At 41.8% G+C, this 21,125-nt stretch overlaps 1 protein-coding gene across 6 annotated transcripts in view; it reads left to right on the top strand.

Moving 5' to 3' along the window:
* Positions 1-21,125, top strand: part of cobl (cordon-bleu WH2 repeat protein) — a 73,322-nt gene that overhangs the window by 19,399 nt on the left and 32,798 nt on the right. For 4 of the 6 annotated variants that reach the window (XM_020041284.3, XM_029115688.2, XM_034288845.1 and 1 more), the window contains 5 exons: positions 2,305-2,515; positions 8,485-8,713; positions 9,408-9,452; positions 10,798-10,886; positions 11,412-11,486. In XM_020041284.3, coding sequence (XP_019896843.3) covers positions 2,305-2,515; positions 8,485-8,713; positions 9,408-9,452; positions 10,798-10,886; positions 11,412-11,486 — 649 coding nt within the window. The remainder of the gene's footprint in view (positions 1-2,304; positions 2,516-8,484; positions 8,714-9,407; positions 9,453-10,797; positions 10,887-11,411; positions 11,487-21,125) is intronic. The other 2 variants (XM_029115686.2, XM_029115689.2) reach the window with 2 other exon arrangements.

Here is a 21,125-nt window from a genome sequence, read left to right as displayed (position 1 = left end):
CAGGCCATCCTGGCCACAGTCCGCTTATGCAGAAAGCAGCACCGCGGCCTCTGTTAATACTGGAAATGAGTGGCAAGTGAAGACAATTCACTCCTTTGGCTCTCACGCTGGAGAGCTTTTAACAGTATCTTTAGTGAGACAGTGGTAACATGACAGTGGTAGGCTGGTCCCCAATCTGTCTGGGATGTCATCTCTCTTACTCTTTGTAATGTTTATTTTAGGTCATTTGGTTTATCAGAAAACCATTTTGTTTGTTTAATCATTGACAAGGACAAGTGGCTTCTCCTATGTGTCATAAATGATTCCCAGCTGCAGGAAGCAGTCAGACAACACCCGCTCATTTATGGTGGAAAGGGGTTTGGCAAAAACTGTCGTACTGTAATGAAAAGAAGTCCCTGATGTTTTCACTATGTTAGTGAATTGAGGGTGAAGTACAGATCAATGTGTTCCATGCCTTGTCAAAACCTATGTTCACCCAAGTCAGTTGCAGTAGTAATAAAACATTGTTATTTGCTATTGCACCATTGACACTGAGGATGCCTGGAGGGCGTTTTATTAACTAAACCAAAAAGGGTGAGGGGAAGAGGTGAGGGAGAAATCAAACTCTAAAACCAAACCCCTTTTATGGGCAGACGGCTTGGTCACTGGAGAAGCCTCCAGGTAGGGCTTTGGGTGGTGCTCGTGGTCATTATTTTGGCGGCGCCTTCCTTCCTCCGCCATTCAGAAATCCTCTCTGCATCTTTTCTGCTGGCATCCTTACTCAGCCTCTGTCCCGAACTGCTGTCTGGGTGCCCTCAAATGCCTGCTGTGATGGGGTCCCAAGATGGGGCAGGTGTGTAGGTATGAGGCTGGACCAGCTGGCTGCCTCCAGAAGGTTTGAGAAGCTACCAGCATTTTCCGGTTTTCATGGGGATTCATGGGGTGGAGATGCGTTTGCGCCACATTATATAGTTCATTAGTTTACTGTAATTGTAACCAGGTACATACAGTAACAACAGATTGTTATTTACAGCAATGACCTGGAAGCAGTTCGATTTAACTGTCTTGCTCAGGGATAGGACAGATTTCTTTACACCCTGTTAACTGAATTCTGAATTCTGATCACCTGCTCACACCCACCTGTATGACATCAGCACACACTATTTAGTTCAGGTCTTTGCACCCTGTCTTTGTGAGGTATTGTTTGCATTTTTATGACATTTCTAGCCTGTTATCAGTTAAGCAATTTATACAACCTTTCCAAGTATCAATTTATTTGTCCGAACTCACTGATTACATTCTTGCATGTTCGCTACCTGTACTTTCAGCTGATCTGATACCCTGACATCCCGGACTACGTTTTGAGCCTATTCCCTGCCTGTACTGGAACCAGAATCTGATTTCCTGTTATCTACCCCAGACTGTTTTCTACCAGGAATTTTGCCTGACCCTGATCTTTTTAATACTGTAAACACTCGCACTCCACAATTGGAATCATAACACCTGCTTGAGTTGTATTTTTACAATACAGGATTTCTTAAGAACTGAAGTTATAGGTGTCAAGTACACTTCAAACAATGAATGGTAGAAGGTGTTGTTTTTGTTTGTCAGACCTGATGTTCTTAAAAAGCGGCTGGTATATTCATGTTGTCATCACTTTTCTTACACCCATGTGGGTTTTTAAAGTTCTGGCTTGTAGGCCTAAATGTAAACATTTTTGCTTGTCAGAATTCACAGAATTTAAAGGTGAAATGTGACCACTTGACCTAAATGTATCACATACTTCTAAAATTGTATATATTTGCTGTGTGCTTTGGTATACTACAGTGAGTGCGGAGTGTCCTTGTGACTCTTTCTTACAACGGTTGCTCTCCCACTTTGACAGTCTGTCACTCAAAAAGTGCACAAGGTTTAGGCACATGGACACATTTTAAAAATATGCTTTGATTCCACTTTTAACTGGGTTGAAATAATTAAATCAGTCTCCCACTATCTACTTGCAAAGGCCTATCATTCTGAAAGCCAATCAGCATGTGTGTCTGCGTCTGCATCACCCAGCTTAATTACAGGTCTTCCTGTTGAAGCTAATGGAGGAAACCCTATCTGTCACTGTGCTCACCTCCCTAACCATACCCTCTCTATCACAAGCGCACTGTTTTTGACCAGGTCCCATAGGAGTCCCGTTCAGAGTAGTGCTCCGTCTACGGTAGGAAGTCTGTATCCATTTGGGACTTACCACAGTCCACTCTGTCCCGCTCCCCTCTGACAAGTCTAACTATACCTGGCTTCCTGTCTAAGACTGGCTGCTTTCTTCACCCTCTGCAGCAAAGCGCTCATGGACCTGTTGGTGGACCTGTGCAGCCAGTACCACCTGAACCCGGCCTATCACACGCTAGAGCTGCTGTCCAGCGAGGCCCTGCCCCTAGCCTTCAAGCCCAACACCCTGCTGGGGACCCTGGACGTTGCCGCGGTGAGCATCAGAGAGAAGGTTTTGGAGGAGAAAGTGGTACGGAAACCACAGCCTAAAGTGCCAGAGGTGAGTGTCTAGTGGCCTGGTCTGGATCTAGATTTTTGCCTGGGTTCTGGGTTTTTAATTGCATGTATAGAAATGTATGGGGATTTTTAGTATAGGACAGAGCTGTGTTAATTGTGACTTGTTGATCAATAGTTAACCTCTGTTTAGTCTTAATAATGTCCCACTTTATTACATAATTAGAGTTTGTTCTGTTCAGGGACTTTGGCTGTTGGTGTCGTATACAGGGATGATTTACAGGTTGTGGAGATACGATAGTGAGTTTTCTGCATGCATTGAACCTAACATTTATCACCTGGAAATTAGGAGATGATTCTCTATGTAACCGTGTGATTGCCTTTCTTACCTTTTGACACTGAGTCACTGCAGCAGCAAAGGCCACTAAAACCCGTAAGGGCTCATGCTAAGGTAGGCAGCAGGGGTTGTAGAGCCACTCTCTAAACCAGAGGACTTTTTACTGTTGGCCATGTGAGTGTCTTCTCTGTCTCTGTCTCGAGTGTCACCCGGTCTCCTATCTACCTAGTGTGTGCATTTTTCATGAATGCCTTACCTTTAGTTACCATGCATTATTTCTGCTCTACTCTCAGGGCTCTCTGGCCTTGCTCGCCCTGCTTTCTCTCTCCCTGTTTCTGTAAACTCGCCTGTGGCTGATTGCCATATTTTGAAATTAATTACTATGAGTTTTAGTCATTGGAACTGTGGATAACACAAATCCAACAGGTATAATGCATTTCGATGTGGTTCTAATGCATTGTAAGACTTAATATTTTGATATGTCATTTTCTTTATGATAGAACCACACACAAAAAACTTCCATGTAGTGTATATGATTATTATCATAAGCTCAGTGGCAGCAGTACTAAGAGGGTTGAGTATTTATTATGAATAACACAGATTTTCCTCCCACGCTATTCTCTATATTGCTTTAATAAACTGATTACCAGTGCAATTGGATTAGTAAAACGTTTTGTGATATTTTACCCATTAAATACAGTCTAATATACCACAGGTACCAGCCAATCATCCAAGTATCTGGTTTATAATGTTCTTTACAACAAAACGCCTCAACCCTCTTAGAGCTGCTGGTGCTGTTATGATCCCTCTCCATGAGTACACCAAACACCCTGGGACTGACTTAGCATTTGCTGCCCACATACAGGCCCTCTCTGTCAGTGACTGACTCAGCTTCCAGCCACAGTTACCTCAATGTCAGGGGGTTGTCTTACCATCCAGTCCCAGCAGGGTCAGCCCAAGCCTTTTTGGGGACCCTAGACAGGATTTGGTTTCTGTGGCAAAGCACCTTGCAACAAACTATTTGTGCAGACCTCCTATGTTTATTTTTGAAGCGTAATATTGATTTCTTTTTTTTACTAATCTCCCCTTCCCCCATTTTCCACTCTAATTATTTTAATGTGAAAAAGTTGTACAAACTGAAGGATATATTATGGTACTGACGAAGGTGCAATTCCATACATTATTCAATGCTTGTTTGCTCACATTAACTGTATATCACACTGAGTGAAATATCTCGATTTTTAGCAAACAGAACATTTCAGGGGTAGGTACTGTCAGAGCTCCCTGTGCACGTTCCCTGAAACCCTGGTTGAATTCAGTTGCATTCATTCATGGTTACTACAAGTTTAAATAGCTAGACAAAGACCAATCTTGAAATTATTAGCTGGCATGACTAATCAAGTTAATGTCAGGGACTGAAATAACAAGAGAAAAACAGCTACTGCAAAAAACATTTCTAAATTACCGCTATTATATTCAACTCTTTGCTTTCAATTAGAAGTGCATATGTCAAGATCTGGGTATATTGAGCGAACAATAATTCATCATAGTCAATATGTTGGGTGCAGGAGGAACGGGCAAGAGACCTGAGTGACTTTGACCCTTTGAAGGGCCAAATTGTTATGGCCAGACAACTGGGTCAGAGCATCTCTGAAACGGCAAGGCTTGTGGGGTGAAACAGCAAGACTTGGTGCCAGATACCACAGGACCCCTTCAGGGTCCATGTCTTGGCACAGTCCATGTCTTGGTGGGTTGGCTCTGCTTTGAAGGCAGGCGGGAGGTGGTCATAATATTTTCAGTGTGTGTGTATATATTATATACAGTATGTGTGTGTGTTTATATATATATATACATATATGTATACATATATACAGATACAGTGGATATAAAAAGTCTACACACAATGCCATGTTCTCGTGATGTAAAAGAATGAGACAAAAATAAATGTCACTTTAATGTGACCTATAACGTGAACAAACCAATTGAAAAACAAACTGAAATCTTTGAGGGGAAAAAAAACCTCACAATAACCTGGTTGCATAAGTGTGCACACCCTTCAAGTAATACTTTGTTGAAGCACCTTTTGATTTTATTACAGCACTCTCTGGCTGGGCCATTCCAAAACGTTAATCTTCTTCTGACGTTCAACCTTGGTTTCATCAGACCATAACACATTTTCCCACCTGCTTTTGGGGGACTTGATGTTTGTAATTGCAAACTTCAGCCAGGCTTGGATGTTTTTCATTGTAAGAAAAGGCTTCCGTCTTGCCACCCTACCCCATAGCCCATCAAATACGGGATATTGTTGTCACGTGTAGCACACAGCCAGTACTTGCCAGAAATTCCTGCAGTTCCTTTAATGTTGCTGTAGGCCTCTTGGTAGCCTCCCTGACCAGTTTTCTTCTCGTCTTTTCTTCAATTTTGGAGGGATGTCCAGTTCTTGGTAATGTCTCTGTTGTGCCATATTTTCTCCACTTGATGATGACTGTCTTCACTGTGTTCCATGGTATATCTAATGCTTTGGAAATTATTTTGTACCCTTCTCCTGACTGATATCTTTCAACAATGAGATCCCTCTGATGCTTTGGAAGCTCTCTGCGGACCAAGGCTTTTGCCAGGAAAATCCTGCTAGAACAGCTGAACTTTAGTTGTGATCAGAGTCACTTTAAATGAAGGCAGGTGTGTAATGACTTCTTTGAAGTTTGAATGTGATTGGTTAATTCTGAACACAGCCACTTCCCCAGTTATAAGATGGTGTGCACACTTATGCAACCAGGTTATTGTAAGGTTTTTATTTTTTATTTTTCACCTTCGAAGATTTCAGTTTGTTTTTCAATTGAATTGTTCACATTATAGGTCACATTAATGGTGGAAACAGTTCTGACATGATTTATCTTTGTCTCATTATTTTAAATCACAAAAACCTGGCATTTTAACAAGGGTGTTTAGAACTTTTATATCCACTGTGTATACTGTGTGTATATATATATATATATATATATATATATATATATATATATATATATATATATATATACACATAGACACAGTGGGGAGAACAAGTATTTGATACACTGCCGATTTTGAAGGTTTTCTTACATACAAAGCATGTAGAAGTCTGTAATTTTAATCATAGGTACTCTTTAACTGTGAGTGACGGAATCTAAAACAAAAATCCAGAAAATCACATTGTATGATTTTTAAGTAATTAATTTGCATTTTATTGTATGACATAAGTATTTGATACATCAGAAAAGCAGAACTTAATATTTGGTACAGAAACCTTTGTTTGCAATTACAGAGATCATATGTTTCCTGTAGTTCTTGACCAGGTTGGCACACACTGCAGCAGGGATTTTGGCCCACTCCTCCATACAGACCTTCTCCAGATCCTTCAGGTTTCGGGGCTGTCGCTGGGCAATACGGACTTGCTGCTCCCTCTAAAGATTTTCTATTGGGTTCAGGTCTGGAGACTGGCTAGGCCACTCCAGGACCTTGAGATGCTTCTTACGGAGCCACTCCTTAGTTGCCCTGGCTCTGTGATTCAGGTCGTTGTCCATTTTCTAATAATTGCGCCAACAGTTGCCTTCTCACCAAGCTGCTTGCCTATTGTCCTGTTGCCCATCCCAGCCTTGTGCAGTTCTACAATTTTTGCCCTGATGTCCTTACACAGCTCTCTGGTCTTGTCCATTGTGGAGAGGTTGGAGTCTGTTTGATTGAGTGTGTGGACAGGTTTCTTTTATACTGGTAACGAGTTCAAACAGGTGCAGTTAATACAGGTAATGAGTGGAGAACAGGAGGGCTTCTTAAAGAAAACTAACAGGTCTGTGAGAAACTGAATTCTTACTGGTTGGGAGGTGATCAAATAAATGAATATAAAATAAAATGCAAATTAATTATTTAAAAATCATACAATGAGATTTTCTGGATTGTTGTTTTAGATGCCGTCTCTCACAGTTGAAGTGTACCTATGTTCAAAATTACAGACCTCTGCATGCTTTGTAAGTAGGAAAACCTGCAAAATCGGCAGTGTATTAAATATACATATATACAGTATATCAAAATATATACAGTATATATATTTATTTTAATATATACAGGCATGTGAAAAGTAAGTACACCCTTGGAAACCCCTTGTCTTTTCTTGTATTAATTTGGATGTATTTAGACCGAGAATTTAACAAATCACACCAAACTAACCATTTGTGATTTTAAAATAAACAGAAATGCAATTTCATGGTGCAGAAAAAATAAGTACACCTTCAGCTTCAATACCTGATGTTGACTTTGGCTTAAATAACTTAATATCCTTTTCTCTTGCAAACTGTCTATTTGTCCCTTACATCTTTTATTTGCCCACTCTTCTTTCCAGTATTGTAGTTTGCGTCTTGTTTGACAGCTTTCTTGCATGCACATCCCACCACAGCATTTCTATACGATTGAGATCTGGGCTTTTACTTGGCCACTCCGTTACTCCATTTAATCTTTTTCAGCCACTCTGTTCAAGCTTCCCATGTGTTTTTTGGATCATTGTCCTGTTTAAAGATGCATGTTTGTTTCAGCTTCATCTGGTCTCTCATTCTCCTTAAGAATTCTCCGGTACAATATGAATGAATGGTTATCTCAATCAAAGGCAAGTTTGCCAGTTCCTGACGCAGCAAAGTAGCCCCAAACCATAATGCCACCGCCTCCATGCTCTACAGTGGGTATGAGGTTCTGCTCTTTAAAGTCAGTCTGTAGTTTTCGCCAAACATTGCATCTGGCAAGGCAGCCAAACAACTATGTTGTGTTGTCTGGCAAACATTAGCCATGTTTTGATGTTCTTTTGAGAGCAGAGGCTTTTTCCTTCCTGAACTCTCATGTTGCCCAAGTTCGTGCAGTCTCTTGCTGACAGACGACTCTTATTGTGGATCACTTGATATCCATAGAGACTTCTGTGAGCATCTTTCAGTCAACTCTTAGTCTAAATTGGTTAGCATGACCTGTCCTATGTGGATTGCCACTGGTCTACACTTTTCCTGATTTGTAGATAATCTGTCAAGCAGTGAATATATATACTTAGGATTGCTTGGAAAAGGCTTTGTAACCACTCCCAGACTCACAGTTATAATTAGTCTTTCTTCTGAGGTCTTTGGATATGTATTTTGATCATAATATGGTGATGTCCAAACCAAGTTACTATCTAAAGATTTTTTGGTGTAATTTTAGCAATTTTATGTAACATTAAAGCTAGGGGTGTACTACCTATGTCCGCTTGTGGAAATTGCATTTCTGTGAAGTTGCATTCTGTTTTTATTGGATAAAAGTTTAAAAAATGGGTGTGAATATATTGGGTTACCTTTGGCAATGAATGTAGCCTGAATATATCTCAAATATCCATCTTCAAATATGTACAAAAAATATTCTTCTTTTCAGGGGCTATGTGTTTCCCCCTCTCTTTGGCTATTTCTGTCTCCATTTTCATATTTTCTTATATATACTGCTTAGATCTTTACTTTCAAGTCCCATTTATTTTCTGAACTGAGACATTTTGAGTACATTGAGCTTTTAATTGAGCCTGTCCGGTAGAGCCAAATGAGTGGCACTGTTGCAGACAAGCTCAAGGTCAAACATTCATTGCTTATAGTCACTCTTTAAAACACACTGAAGTCAGTTGTCTTTCCTCTCTCTTTGTAAAGAAAACCGTGCGTCTAGTGGTGAACTACAACAGGAGCCAGAAGGCACTGCTGAGAGTGAGTCCACTAGTGCCCCTGCAGAGCCTGGTCCCGGCCATCTGTGAAAAGTGTGAGTTTGATCCAGACCACGTCCTGCTGCTGAAGGACAATGTCAGCAACCATGAACTGGAGCTGGATAAGTCTTTGAGCGAGCTGTGCATCAGAGAGCTCTACGTGCAGGACCAGTCACTTGGTAAATGAACATCCTATACCCCATGTCCATCCACCTCTATCTATTCTTCTAGACTTGTTTGTGCTGTGTCCTGTGGTCATTATCTGGTCCTTGGCAAGCGAATGATAAAAGGATTTGCCAAAACAATTGGATCTGGGGCCATCCTACTCCACCCCCCTCACGTGATACCTAAAGGATGTTAGCCTGGTCCCAAATTAGATAGTTTGACGTTTCAAGGTGCTGACAATGAAACAAAAATATCTGGGATCAGGCTCACTGTTCCAGGCTATTTTTCTTACTGTTCTCTCTCTTATTATTAAACATATTTCATTTGAGTTCTCACTGTTGTCAAAAGGGGCTTTTATCTGTCATGCCTTTTGCACCCTTATTGTGTATAATCAGCATATACAGCTGATGTTTTGAATGGAAGTTACATTTACTGTCTTAATGCCGCTAACAATCGAAGTTTTCCGGGCCTGTAATGATTAGGAGGAATTCTGTCTGTGGTGCTTCATGTTGTAAGGGTGTACAGTCAGGATACATTGTGAATGTTCCTTTAAACAGATTTGATTTAGTAATTCTTGATAAGCAAATGCCTTCCTGGATTTATTCTGTGTCTTTCAACTCTGACCTAGAGAAATGGTTTGTTATTAGATCACTGATTGTTAAAACTATTCAGAGGTCCTAAATGTTGTAATCCTATGATTGTTTTCAGTTCTTCGACATAAAATGGCTTCTGCACCCGCTCTAAATTACTCAGGTATTATTGTGTCTGTATGCTGCTAACTGTTTCCATCTAACATAATGCAGTAGCGAGAAGATGTAGCTTACGAGTGACTTGTGGTTTCTCATTAACGCTGCGTAGCCATCCAATTCCTCATCAAAAAACATGCTTGCTTGTTTTGTTTGCTTGTTTTAGCCCACATCAAATGTAAGATGCATTTCTGGTTATTTTCCTGTTCTTGTGCATTACCTTTCTGCTTAGAGCTTGAAAAATACTTGAGATATGTTGCCTTTTTTTAGTAGTGTAGTTATAGTGCCATCTACAGTGGAAACTTGTTTTTTTTTAAGCTTGGTTGTATTGAGTAGTTCAGTGGTTTCCAACCCTTTTCAGTTACAGTACCACCAATGTTTTTTCAGCTCAGAACACCACTCATGTACACCCTCATGTTCATTTCACCTGTCTATTGTGTCATGGGTGTTTTCAGGTACCCCGGGTGATAAGCCCAGTTCCCCTAGTGTCCTGTTACCCCTATTGACCCAATACCCCTATACAGTGAGGGGAAAAAAGTATTTGATCCCCTGCTGATTTTGTACATTTGGCCACTGACAAAGAAATGGACAGTCTATACTTTTAATGGTAGGTTTATTTGAACAGTGATAGAATAACAACCAAAAAATCCAGAAAAATGCATGTCACTGTAGTCCTAGTACCCCTATTGTCCCTGTACCCCTATTGTCCCAGTACCAAATTGTCCTAGTACCCCTATTGTCCCACTACCCCTATAGTCCTAGTACCCCTATTGTCCGACTACCCCAATTGTCCCAGTACCCCTATAAACGTGTGGGTGTCCCAGTACCCCTATTGTCCCAGTACCCCTATTGTCCCAGTACCCCTATTGTCCCAGTACCCTTATTGTCCCAGTACCCCTATTGTCCCAGTAACCCTATAGTCCTAGTACCCCTATTGTCCGACTACCCCAATTGTCCCAGTACCCCTATAAACGTGTGGGTGTCCCACTACCCCTATTGTCCCACTACCCTTATTGTCCCACTACCCCTATTGTCCCACTACCCTTATTGTCCCACTACCCCTATTGTCCCAGTACCCATATAAACGTGTGGGTGTCCCACTACCCCCATTGTCCCAGTAAAATGTTTAGGGAACATAGATAGAAAAACAAATGTGTGGGTGTTTGTGTGGCTGAGGAGGCAACCTGTTATAACATTAGTTTCATTACTTGATAATAATGTTCTAAAGACTGCCTGCCTTTATCCTCTTGGTGTATTTTACCACTAACTGGATTAATGAATGAACAGCATGCATGAAAACCAATGTGCTCAGTGGGATTGCCCTTTATTAATAATTTTCTCTTGGTCTATAGAATCCATCCATCCCAACACATCAGCTGTCAGTGAGGCTGACAAAAAAGGCCTACTGGGATTCTTTAAGTTTAGCCGAAGAAAATCAAAGGTAAGCTTACGAGAAATGTGACACAGGAGCTTATTGACTAGGCTGACAATGTGATCATCACCAAATCCACAGAAAAAAACAATTAGGATTTTGTTGTTTTTTTCACCAAATAAATCCATAGAATGTCACAACTGAGTAAGCATTGTTTGAATACATTGACATTTCATGAGAAATAACCCCTTAATAGCACATAGAAATTAATGCCAGCATGTATAAGCTATAACTGTGTGTTTTTGAAGATCAAGTTCTCTTTAAACTGTGACTTATACTGTCAGTTATTTGTTACACCAGTGTCTGGATATTACCAGTGTCTGCTACGTACAAAAGCTCTCTTATCTCATGCTCAGCATATGGCTTTTCATTGAAAAAAACATTCATAGTTTTTACTGTCCTGGTAGAAATTATTTGGACATTTAGCTCTGTTGTAATGCCATTTTCAAATAACTGCATGAATTAACTGCATGTCATAATTGTGTGGTAGCTGTATTCTGCTGTATTGCATGTTAGCTGTACATTCAATTTCAGACTGAAGAACAGTCATCTATGGACATGGATGCGCTTGATGATAATGCTATTCAAAATAATGCAAAGTTCTCCAATGTAAGTACTAATAACCTTCCTCCGAAATAAATCAAAATGTAGGATTTGCATCTTGTATTATTTTCTTTTAATATTGACATTTCTGAAAATTTAGATCTATTGAATTCAGGAGAAAGGCACTATGTTTTGAGATCAATTCTTTTCAATAGCTTTTTATTGTTGTCAGTAGAGTGGGACTTCCAACTTCATTGGCTGATCCCTTCTGATGACCCTGTTGGTAATTGGCCATTCACTCGTGATGACTCTCACCATGTCATTTCCTGCCGGCTCAACAGGTTTTAACCAGGTCATAAGGAAGAATCAGCCAATAATTTATACAGAAATTGACTACTTTAACATTGAGATGCCCATATTGTAACAGATGCAATAATGGCATGGATACAAAGAGAACACTTTCTATCTCTATAGTCTTAAACTATAAAATGTGCTTCCACTATATACAGGTGCATCTCAAAAAATTTGAATAATGTGGAAAAGTTCTTTTTTTAATTCAAATAAAAAATAAAAATAAACATATATTCTATATTCATTACACATAAAGTGAAACATTTCAAGGCTTTTTTGTTTCTAGTGACAGAAGGTCATTGCTGAAAGGGCTGGCTGTTTGCAGAGTGCTGTATCAAAGCATATTCATGGAAATTTGACTGGAAGGGAAAAGTGTGGTAGGAAAAGGTGCACAAGCCACAGGGATGACCGCAACCTTGAGAGGATTGTCAAGCAAAGCCAATTCAAGAACTTGGGGGAGCTTCACAAGGAGTGGACTGAGGCTGGAGTCAGTGCATCAAGACCCACTATGCACATTCCTAGTGTCAAGCCACTCCTGAACCAGAGACAACGTCAGAAGCTTCTTAGCTGGGCGATGGAGAAAGAGAACTGGACGGTTGCTCATTGGTCCAAAGTCCTCTCTTTGGATGAAGTCTCGATGAAGAGTGGAGAGTCACAGAATCCAAGTTTCCACCGTCAGTGATGATTTGGGGTGCCATGTCATCTGCTGGTGTTGGTCCATTGTGTTTTATCAAGTCAAGAGTCAATTCAGTCATCTACCAGGAGATTTTAGAGCACTTCATGCTTCCATCTGCTGACAAGCTTTTTGGAGATGCGTATTTCCTTTTCCAGCAAGACTTGGCACCTGCCCACAGTGCCAAAATGACTGGTAACTGGTTTGCTGCCCATGGTTTTACTGTGCTTGACTGGCCAGCCAACTCACCTGACCTGAACCCCATAGATAATCTTTGGGGTATTGTCAAGAGGAAAATGAGATACACCAGACCCAACATCACAGACAAGCTGAAGGCCGCTTTCAAAGCTACTTGGGCTTCCATAACACCTCAGCAGTGCCACAGGCTTATTGGCTCCATGCCACGCCGCATTGATGCAGTCATTCATGCAAATGGAGCCAAGACCAAGTATTGAGTGCAGATATTAACACACTTAGGACATCTTTTTTGAGTGTGTTTTGAGTTAATTAGCTGATTAGAGCTCTTCACAGGTCAACGTTTCTGTATTATACATTTTTTATTCTAATATTTTGAGTTACTGGATTTTTGATTTCCATGAGCTGTAAGTCGTAGTCATCAAGATTGAAACAAAAAAGGCTTAAAATGTTTAACTTTATGTGTAATGAATCTAGAATATATGAAGGTGTCACTTTTTGATTTGAATTATGGGGAAAACATTTCCATGATATTAAAATGTTTTGAGGTGCACCTGTATAAGACTGTGGAGTTGTGTCGGTTGTTCTATTGATGTACCAGTAGAGGGCACAATTGACAAGCTGATCCAACTCACTTAATTATTCCATTCACTATGATTCCACTCACTATATCAGGGGTGTCAAACCGGTTCCACCGAGGGCCGAGTGTCTGCAGGTTTTTGGTTTTTCCTATAAATTGGTTCCTAGTTCATACCTACACAACCAGGTGAGGGTAGAAACTAACCAATCAGTGACCTAATTAACCAATCAAGTACAAGGAGAGAGCAAAAACCTGCAGACACTCGGCCCTCCGTGGAACCGGTTTGACACCTGTGCACTATATGATTCCAGTCATTATGTGATTAGTCTCTATATGATTCCACTCATGACATGATTCCGCTCATTCATTATACCTTTATGGATTTAGCTTCCACAGGAAGCCGACCTCAAAAACAGTCTATGTTTCTTATTGTTTTATCAGCTTTACTCAGTGAAATATCTAATGTATTTACAAACCCGATTCCAAAAAAGTTGGGACACTTTACAATTGTGAATAAAAACAGAATGCCATGATGTGGAAGTTTCAAATTTCAATATTTTATTCAGAATACAACATAGATGACACATCACATGTTTAAACTGAGAAAATGTATCACTTTAAGGGGAAAATAAGTTGATTTTAAATTTCATGGCATCAACACATCTCAAAAAAGTTGGGACAAGGCCATGTTTACCACTGTGTGGCATCCCCTCTTCTTTTTATAACAGACTGCAAACGTCTGGGGACTGAGGAGACAAGTTGCTCAAGTTTATGAATAGGAATGTTGTCCCATTCTTGTCTAATACAGCCTTCTAGTTGCTAAACTGTCTTAGGTCTTCTTTGTCGCACCTTCCTCTTTATGATGTGCCAAATGTTTTCTATGTGTGAAAGATCTGGACTGCAGGCTGGCCATTTCAGTACTCGGATCCTTCTTCTATGCAGCCACATTGTAATTGATGCAGTATGTGGTCTGGCATTGTCATGTTGGAAAATGCAAGGTCTTCCCTGAAAGAGACGACGTCTGGATGGGAGCATATGTTGTTCTAGAACTTGGATATAACTGTCAGCATTGATGGTGCCTTTCCAGATGTGTAGGCTGCCCATGCCACACGCACTCATGCAACCCCATACCATCCAAGATGCAGGCTTCTGAACTGAGCGCTGATAACAACTTGGGTTGTCCTTGTACTCTTTAGTCCGGATGACATGGCGTCCCAGTTTTCCAAAATGAACTTCAAACTTTGATTTGTCTGACCAAAGAACACTTTTCCACTTTGCCACAGTCCATTTTAAATGATCCTTGGCCCAGAGAAAATGCCTGCGCTTCTGGATCCTGTTAGATACGGCTTCTTTTTTAACCTATAGAGTTTTAGCCGGCAAGGCGAATGGCACGGTGGATTGTGTCCACCGACAATGTTTTCTGGAAGTATTCCTGAGCACATGTTGTGATTTCCATTACAGTATCATTCCTGTATGTGTTGCAGTGCCGTCTGAGGGCCTGAAGATCACGGGCATCCAGTATGGTTTTCCGGCCTTGACCCTTACGCACAGAGATTGTTCCAGATTCTCTGAATCTTTGGATGATATTATGCACTGTAGAAGATGATAACTTCAAACTCTTTGCAATTTTTCTCTGAGAAACTCCTTTCTGATATTGCTCCACTATTTTTCGCTGCAGCATTCGGGGAATTGGTGATCCTCTGCCGATCTTGACTTCTGAGAGACACTGCCACTCTGAGAGGCTCTTTTTATACCCAATCATGTTGCCAATTGACATAATAAGTTGCAAATTGGTCCTCCAGCTGTTCCCTATCTGTACATTTAACTTTTCCGTCCTCTTATTGCTACCTTTCCCTTTTTTGGAATGTGTAGCTCTCATGAAATCCAAAATGAGCCAATATTTGGCATGATATTACAAATTGTTTCACTTTCAACATTCAATATGTTATCTATATTCTATTGTGAATTAAATATAAGTTTATGAGATTTGTAAATTATTCCATTCCTTTTTTATTTACAATTTGTACAATGTCCCAACTATTTTGGAATCGGGTTTGTATATTAAATATTATGTATTTAGTGTATCTATAGTAAATATAATCTTTTTTAGTTTCCTGTACAGACTCTCTACTCCATCATGGGTGCTAAAACATTATCATAGTACCGAAACATTGAATGTTGACCTTTAAGACATTTTCATAACTATGATTTGCCTCAAATCAATATGGCTTTAATTTAAATGATTATCTAGCCAACATGTGCACTCACTCACACACACACACACACACATGCATGCAGACTCTTTGACTATCAACATTACTTAGGATTATGATAAGTCTTTGTACTTATGGTAAGTCTTTGTACTTTACCTGGCTACTCACAAAGCCTGGCTGTTAAACACACACATGATAATAATAATAATAATAATAATAAATGTTATATTCTGGTTAACTGTAATGTCATTCAGGAACATCCTATAGAATTTCCATTTACTTACATTGCATGTAAGATCATAAAATCCAAATAATGATAAAAAAAAACATTGGCTTTATAATAAAGCATTTCAAGGTTGACAATAAAATACTATATAACTCCTACTGTTATGAGTTGTCTAAGCGTAGAGTAACATTTAGTAATACTGCACAAAATGGACTGATTCATGCAAGGAAATGTATTCCTCCCACAAGCTGCAGTTTTTGAATAGTAAATGGCACTTTTTCATGTTTAGCAAAAGCTTGTGCACAAAGTCTAAGTCACAAATTTAACAGGCCAAAAGAAAATCCATCCATCCATCCATCTTCTTCCGCTTATCCGGGGCCGGGTCGCGGGGGCAGCAGTCTAAGCAGGGATGCCCAGACTTCCCTCTCCCCAGACACTTCCTCTAGCTCTTCCGGGGGGACACCGAGGCGTTCCCAGGCCAGCCGGGAGACATAGTCCCTCCAGCGTGTCCTAGGTCTTCCCCGGGGTCTCTTCCCGGTGGGACGGGACCGGAACACCTTCCCAGGAAGGCGTTCCGGAGGCATCCGAAAAAGATGCCCAAGCCACCTCAGCTGACCCCTCTCGATGTGGAGGAGCAGCGGCTCTACTCTGAGCTCCTCCCGGGTGACCGAGCTTCTCACCCTATCTCTAAGGGATCGCCCGGCCACCCTGCGGAGAAAGCTCATTTCGGCCGCCTGTATCCGGGATCTTGTCCTTTCGGTCATGACCCAAAGCTCATGACCATAGGTGAGAGTAGGAACGTAGATTGACTGGTAAATCGAGAGCTTCGCCTTGCGGCTCAGCTCTTTCTTCACCACGACAGACCGATACATCGACTGCATTACTGCAGAAGCTGCACCGATCCGTCTGTCAATCTCCCGTTCCATCCTTCCCTCACTCGTGAACAAGACCCCTAGATACTTAAACTCCTCCACTTGAGGCAGGCACTCTCCACCAACCTGAAGTGGGCAAGCCACCCTTTTCCGACTGAGGACCATGGCCTCGGATTTGGAGGTACTGATTTTCATCCCCACCGCTTCACACTCGGCTGCAAACCGTCCCAGTGCATGCTGAAGGTCCTGGTTAGAAGGGGCCAACACGACAACATCATCTGCAAAGAGCAGAGACGAAATTGTGTGGTCCCCAAACCTGACACCCTCCGGCCCCTGGCTGCGCCTAGAAATTCTGTCCATAAAAATTACGAACAGAACCGGTGACAAAGGGCAGCCCTGCCGGAGTCCAACATGCACTGGGAACAAGTCTGACTTACTGCCGGCAATGCGGACCAAGCTCCTGCTTCGGTTGTACAGGGACCTGACAGCCCTTAGCAAAGGACCCAGGACCCCATATTCCCCAAGCACCCTCCACAAGATGCCGCGAGGGACACAGTCGAATGCTTTCTCCAAATCCACAAAACACATGTGGATTGGTTGGGCAAACTCCCATGAACCCTCCAACACCCCGTAGAGGGTATAGAGCTGGTCCAGTGTTCCACGGCCCGGGCGAAAACCACACTGTTCCTCCTGAATCCGAGGTTCTACTATCGGCCGTATTCTCCTCTCCAGAACCCTGGCATAGACTTTCCCGGGGAGGCTGAGAAGTGTGATCCCCCTATAGTTGGAACACACCCTCCGGTCCCCCTTCTTAAAAAGAGGGACCACCACCCCGGTCTGCCATCCCAGAGGCACTGTCCCCGACCGCCACGCGATGTTGCACAGGCGTGTCAACCAAGACAGCCCCACAACATCCAGAGACTTGAGGTACTCAGGGCGGATCTCATCCACCCCCGGTGCCTTGCCACCGAGGAGTTTCTTGACCACCTCTGTGACTTCAGCCCGGGTGATGGACGAGTCCACCTCTGAGCCTTCATCCTCTGCTTCCTCAATGGAAGACGTGTCAGCGGGATTGAGGAGATCCTCGAAGTACTCCTTCCACCGCCCGACGACATCCTCAGTTGAGGTCAACAGCTGCCCACCTCTACTGTAAACAGCGTTGGTAGGGCACTGTTTCCCTCTCCTGAGGCGCCGGATGGTTTGCCAGAATCTCTGCCAAAAGAAAATAAATGTGTCAAATGCTTGGTATCATAGTTTAAAGAGATATTTTTCATAATTTGGCTAACTCACCCAACTTGCTTAGATTGAATAAAAAACGAGCTGCCCAGCAGCAGCTCTAACCATTGGTCTACCAGATGCTGCAGGGCAGTCAAAACACACCAACAGTGGCTTTACCTGCTCACCAGGAGGGCCTCCCCCAACTGGGGGTTCTGCTGCCCCCTCATCCCCCCTATACGGCTACGATGGTGTCCACAGTTAACTTGCATGATCTGACAGTACTTCCAACTGAGTGGCAGTGGTGCCCCAGGTCCCCCAGCAGGAGGGTCAGCAGGTACACTAGTACGCTGATGTTATTATATTACTTTTTATAGCCCGTGTTTCTATATAATATCTTCCATTGTAATGTGTAATGCATGGGTGGCTGTGTTGGCAGGTTATTGCTAACCACCCCCACCCCAGTCATCCACTGTTCCAGAACATATCTGCTAGACGGAGGGCCAGCGGACAGTGCAGGTCAATCATGACCCAAAGAATCCTGTAACCTGAACAGTACATGTCCTCATACTGTGGCCCATAGCAACTAGGGATGGGATGAAATACCGTGGTAGAAAATGTTGTGGTTCCAACATTCCATGAAATGCACCGTGCGGCTAAAAACGAACCATGAAATAAAAAATGAACCATTGCTAGTTGTGTTGATGGCGTCCAACTTTGAAATTGAAATTGAGGATGCATCACCCGTATTTAAATCTCATGTGTGGCAATACTTTGGTTTTCCAGTAGACAGAAAATGATGAAAGGTTTGTCGACATGATTAAGACTATTTGTAAGTTATAGATATGTTGTTTACTTTTTACTGTTAAGTGCAATATAATGCTTTTTTTTTCAGTACTACAGTGTTAAAATAAACACATCCTTTGGAGGTCATACTTTGTTGTTGTTTATAACTTATTCACTTTTAAAACCGAAACAGGGATGAACTGTACCGTGAGACCAGAACCATGTAACGCACCAAACCATCCCCTATAGCAACCGGCACTTTGTTTTTCAGAGACTAATAGCACTTTGCTCTCCACATCAAGCCCAGTTCAAACTTTTAACTAAATTGCAAAACTTTTCTGTGCTGAAAACTATGCATATAGACTACAGTGATACTGTGTGTACATCAATGGTAGATTCATATATATTTTATAGACTCAATTCAATTCAAATGTATTCATAAAGCCCTTTTTACAACAGCAGTTGTCACAAAGTGCTTTTACAGAAACACCCGGCCTTAAACCCCAAGGAGCAAACATCAGTAGTGTTGAATTTCAGTGGCTAGGAAAAACTCCCTAAGAAGGCCGAATTTTAGGAAGAAACCTAGAGAGGACCCAGGCTCAGAGGGGTGACCAGTCCTCTTCTGGCTGTGCCACCGATAATTTCCTATCATCCAGTATGTTCTCCACACAGTCAGTGTGGATTGTATGTATTCTGTCCTGGTATGTTAGCCACTTGTTAGGATAGTATGTATTCTGCCCAGGTATGTTAGCCACTTGTTAGGATTGTATGTATTCTGCTCTGGTATGTTATCCACTTGTTAGGATTGTATGTATTCTGCTCTGGTATGTTAGCCACTTGTTAGGATTGTATGTATTCTGCCCTGGTATGTTAGCCACTTGTTAGGATTGTATGTATTCTGCTCTGGTATGTTAGCCACTTGTTAGGATTGTATGTATTCTGCCCTGGTATGTTAGCCACTTGTTAGGATCGTTTGTATTCTGCCCTGGTATGTTAGCCACTTGTTAGGATTGTATGTATTCTGCCCTGGTATGTTAGCCACTTGTTAGGATTGTATGTATTCTGCTCTGGTATGTTAGCCACTTTTTCGGATTATATGTATTCTGCTCTGGTATGTTAGCCTCTTGTTAGGATTGTTTGTATTCTGCCCTTGTATGTTAGCCACTTGCAGCACCATTACATGAAGTCATTTTAGGGTATTTCATTTGCTTTAGAATAGGTTAGATGTTAGGATCAGGGAGAGGTTATAGGTCACAGGCAGCCATGAAATGCATTTTTTTTCCTTATTAGGTTTATAAATGAGGTGACTGAGTCTGTGTGTTGTACTGTATGTGTGCAGGGAGTACATTCCAGAGCCTGGGTGCCAAGCAGCTGGAAGTCTGGGCACCCATGAGGGAGAGACAGAATGTGTGTACGTGTGTGTGTGTGTGTCTGTGTGTGTGTGTTGGGGGGGTGCACCAGGAGAGAGGAAGCAAAGGTCAGTGGGGAAGGTGGGTTGCAAGGTTATGAAGGGCTTTGTAGGTGTGCCGAAGCATCTTCAGTGTTCTTCAGTATTCTGCTGTCCGCTGATGAGGTCCACTGATTTGTGACACGTGTTCAGTTGTTTAATGCGGGTGACGATGCTGGCCACAGATTTCTGGAACAGTTGAAATCTTTTAGGTAGGTAGGTGAAGACACCACTGAACAGGGAGTGCTGTAATAGTTCAAAAGGGAAGTGACGAAAGTATGGATGACACGGAATTGTGGGTCAAACAGATGATTTGTTGAGGACAGTTTACTTAAAAATACATAATGCATTTATTACATGTTGTGTCTTAGAATAAATAAACTGGTGGAGAAATCTGTTGAGGAGCTAAATAGAAATATTGCTTTGCTTATGAAACACTTCTGCAGATAATACGAGCGTCATGCCAGACATTATGCTGTCTGTTTTTCCAGAGTATTTTAATTGTACAGAATGAACCTATTTCAGATCACATTGTGTTCTTCTACACAGAGCAGAATGTGGGGTTTTCCTGCCTCTAAATCAACATCGTTTTAGCTGTCTCTAGTCTTGGCAGCAGAGGACTGACAGCTATGGATCTGCATGGGCAATAGACACAATGCTTACCTCTGTGTTCCTCAAGCACGGAATTACAGAAGTTCAGGTGACCTTTCCCAAACTCTAATAACTAAGAAAGACTAAATAGCTTTCTTGGACTCTGTTCTGTAACTGATTTCAGATTATATAACGTATGTGAAGCATGCATGGCCATTCCCTGCTTTGAACATTCCGTTCTAACAGCTGAGAGCGGCGAGAACACTGGTCTCCTTTAAGGATTCCAATTGAGAATTACCGTAAACTCCCTAAATCTGGAAGGTGTGTTTGTGTTAGTCCTTTTATAATTGAACATGCAGCGAGTGGCTGTACTGAGGGACTCTAAGAGAGCTGGAACAGCATCTGTTTACTCACACTCACTCTCGTGTGAGAGGGTCGGCCACGAACACGAGGTCAATGTGAAAAGTTCATCAGCAGAGGAAGGCCTGGCTGCTGGCCAAGAATCCCTCCCCAGCCCCTGTGGAAAACTGCCGGTTTTCTCTCTCATGGCATGGCC

This window comes from Esox lucius, chromosome 20 (assembly GCF_011004845.1).
Source record: "Esox lucius isolate fEsoLuc1 chromosome 20, fEsoLuc1.pri, whole genome shotgun sequence".
Lineage (NCBI taxonomy): Eukaryota > Metazoa > Chordata > Actinopteri > Esociformes > Esocidae > Esox > Esox lucius.
This window is presented reverse-complemented; position numbering and strand designations above follow the sequence as displayed.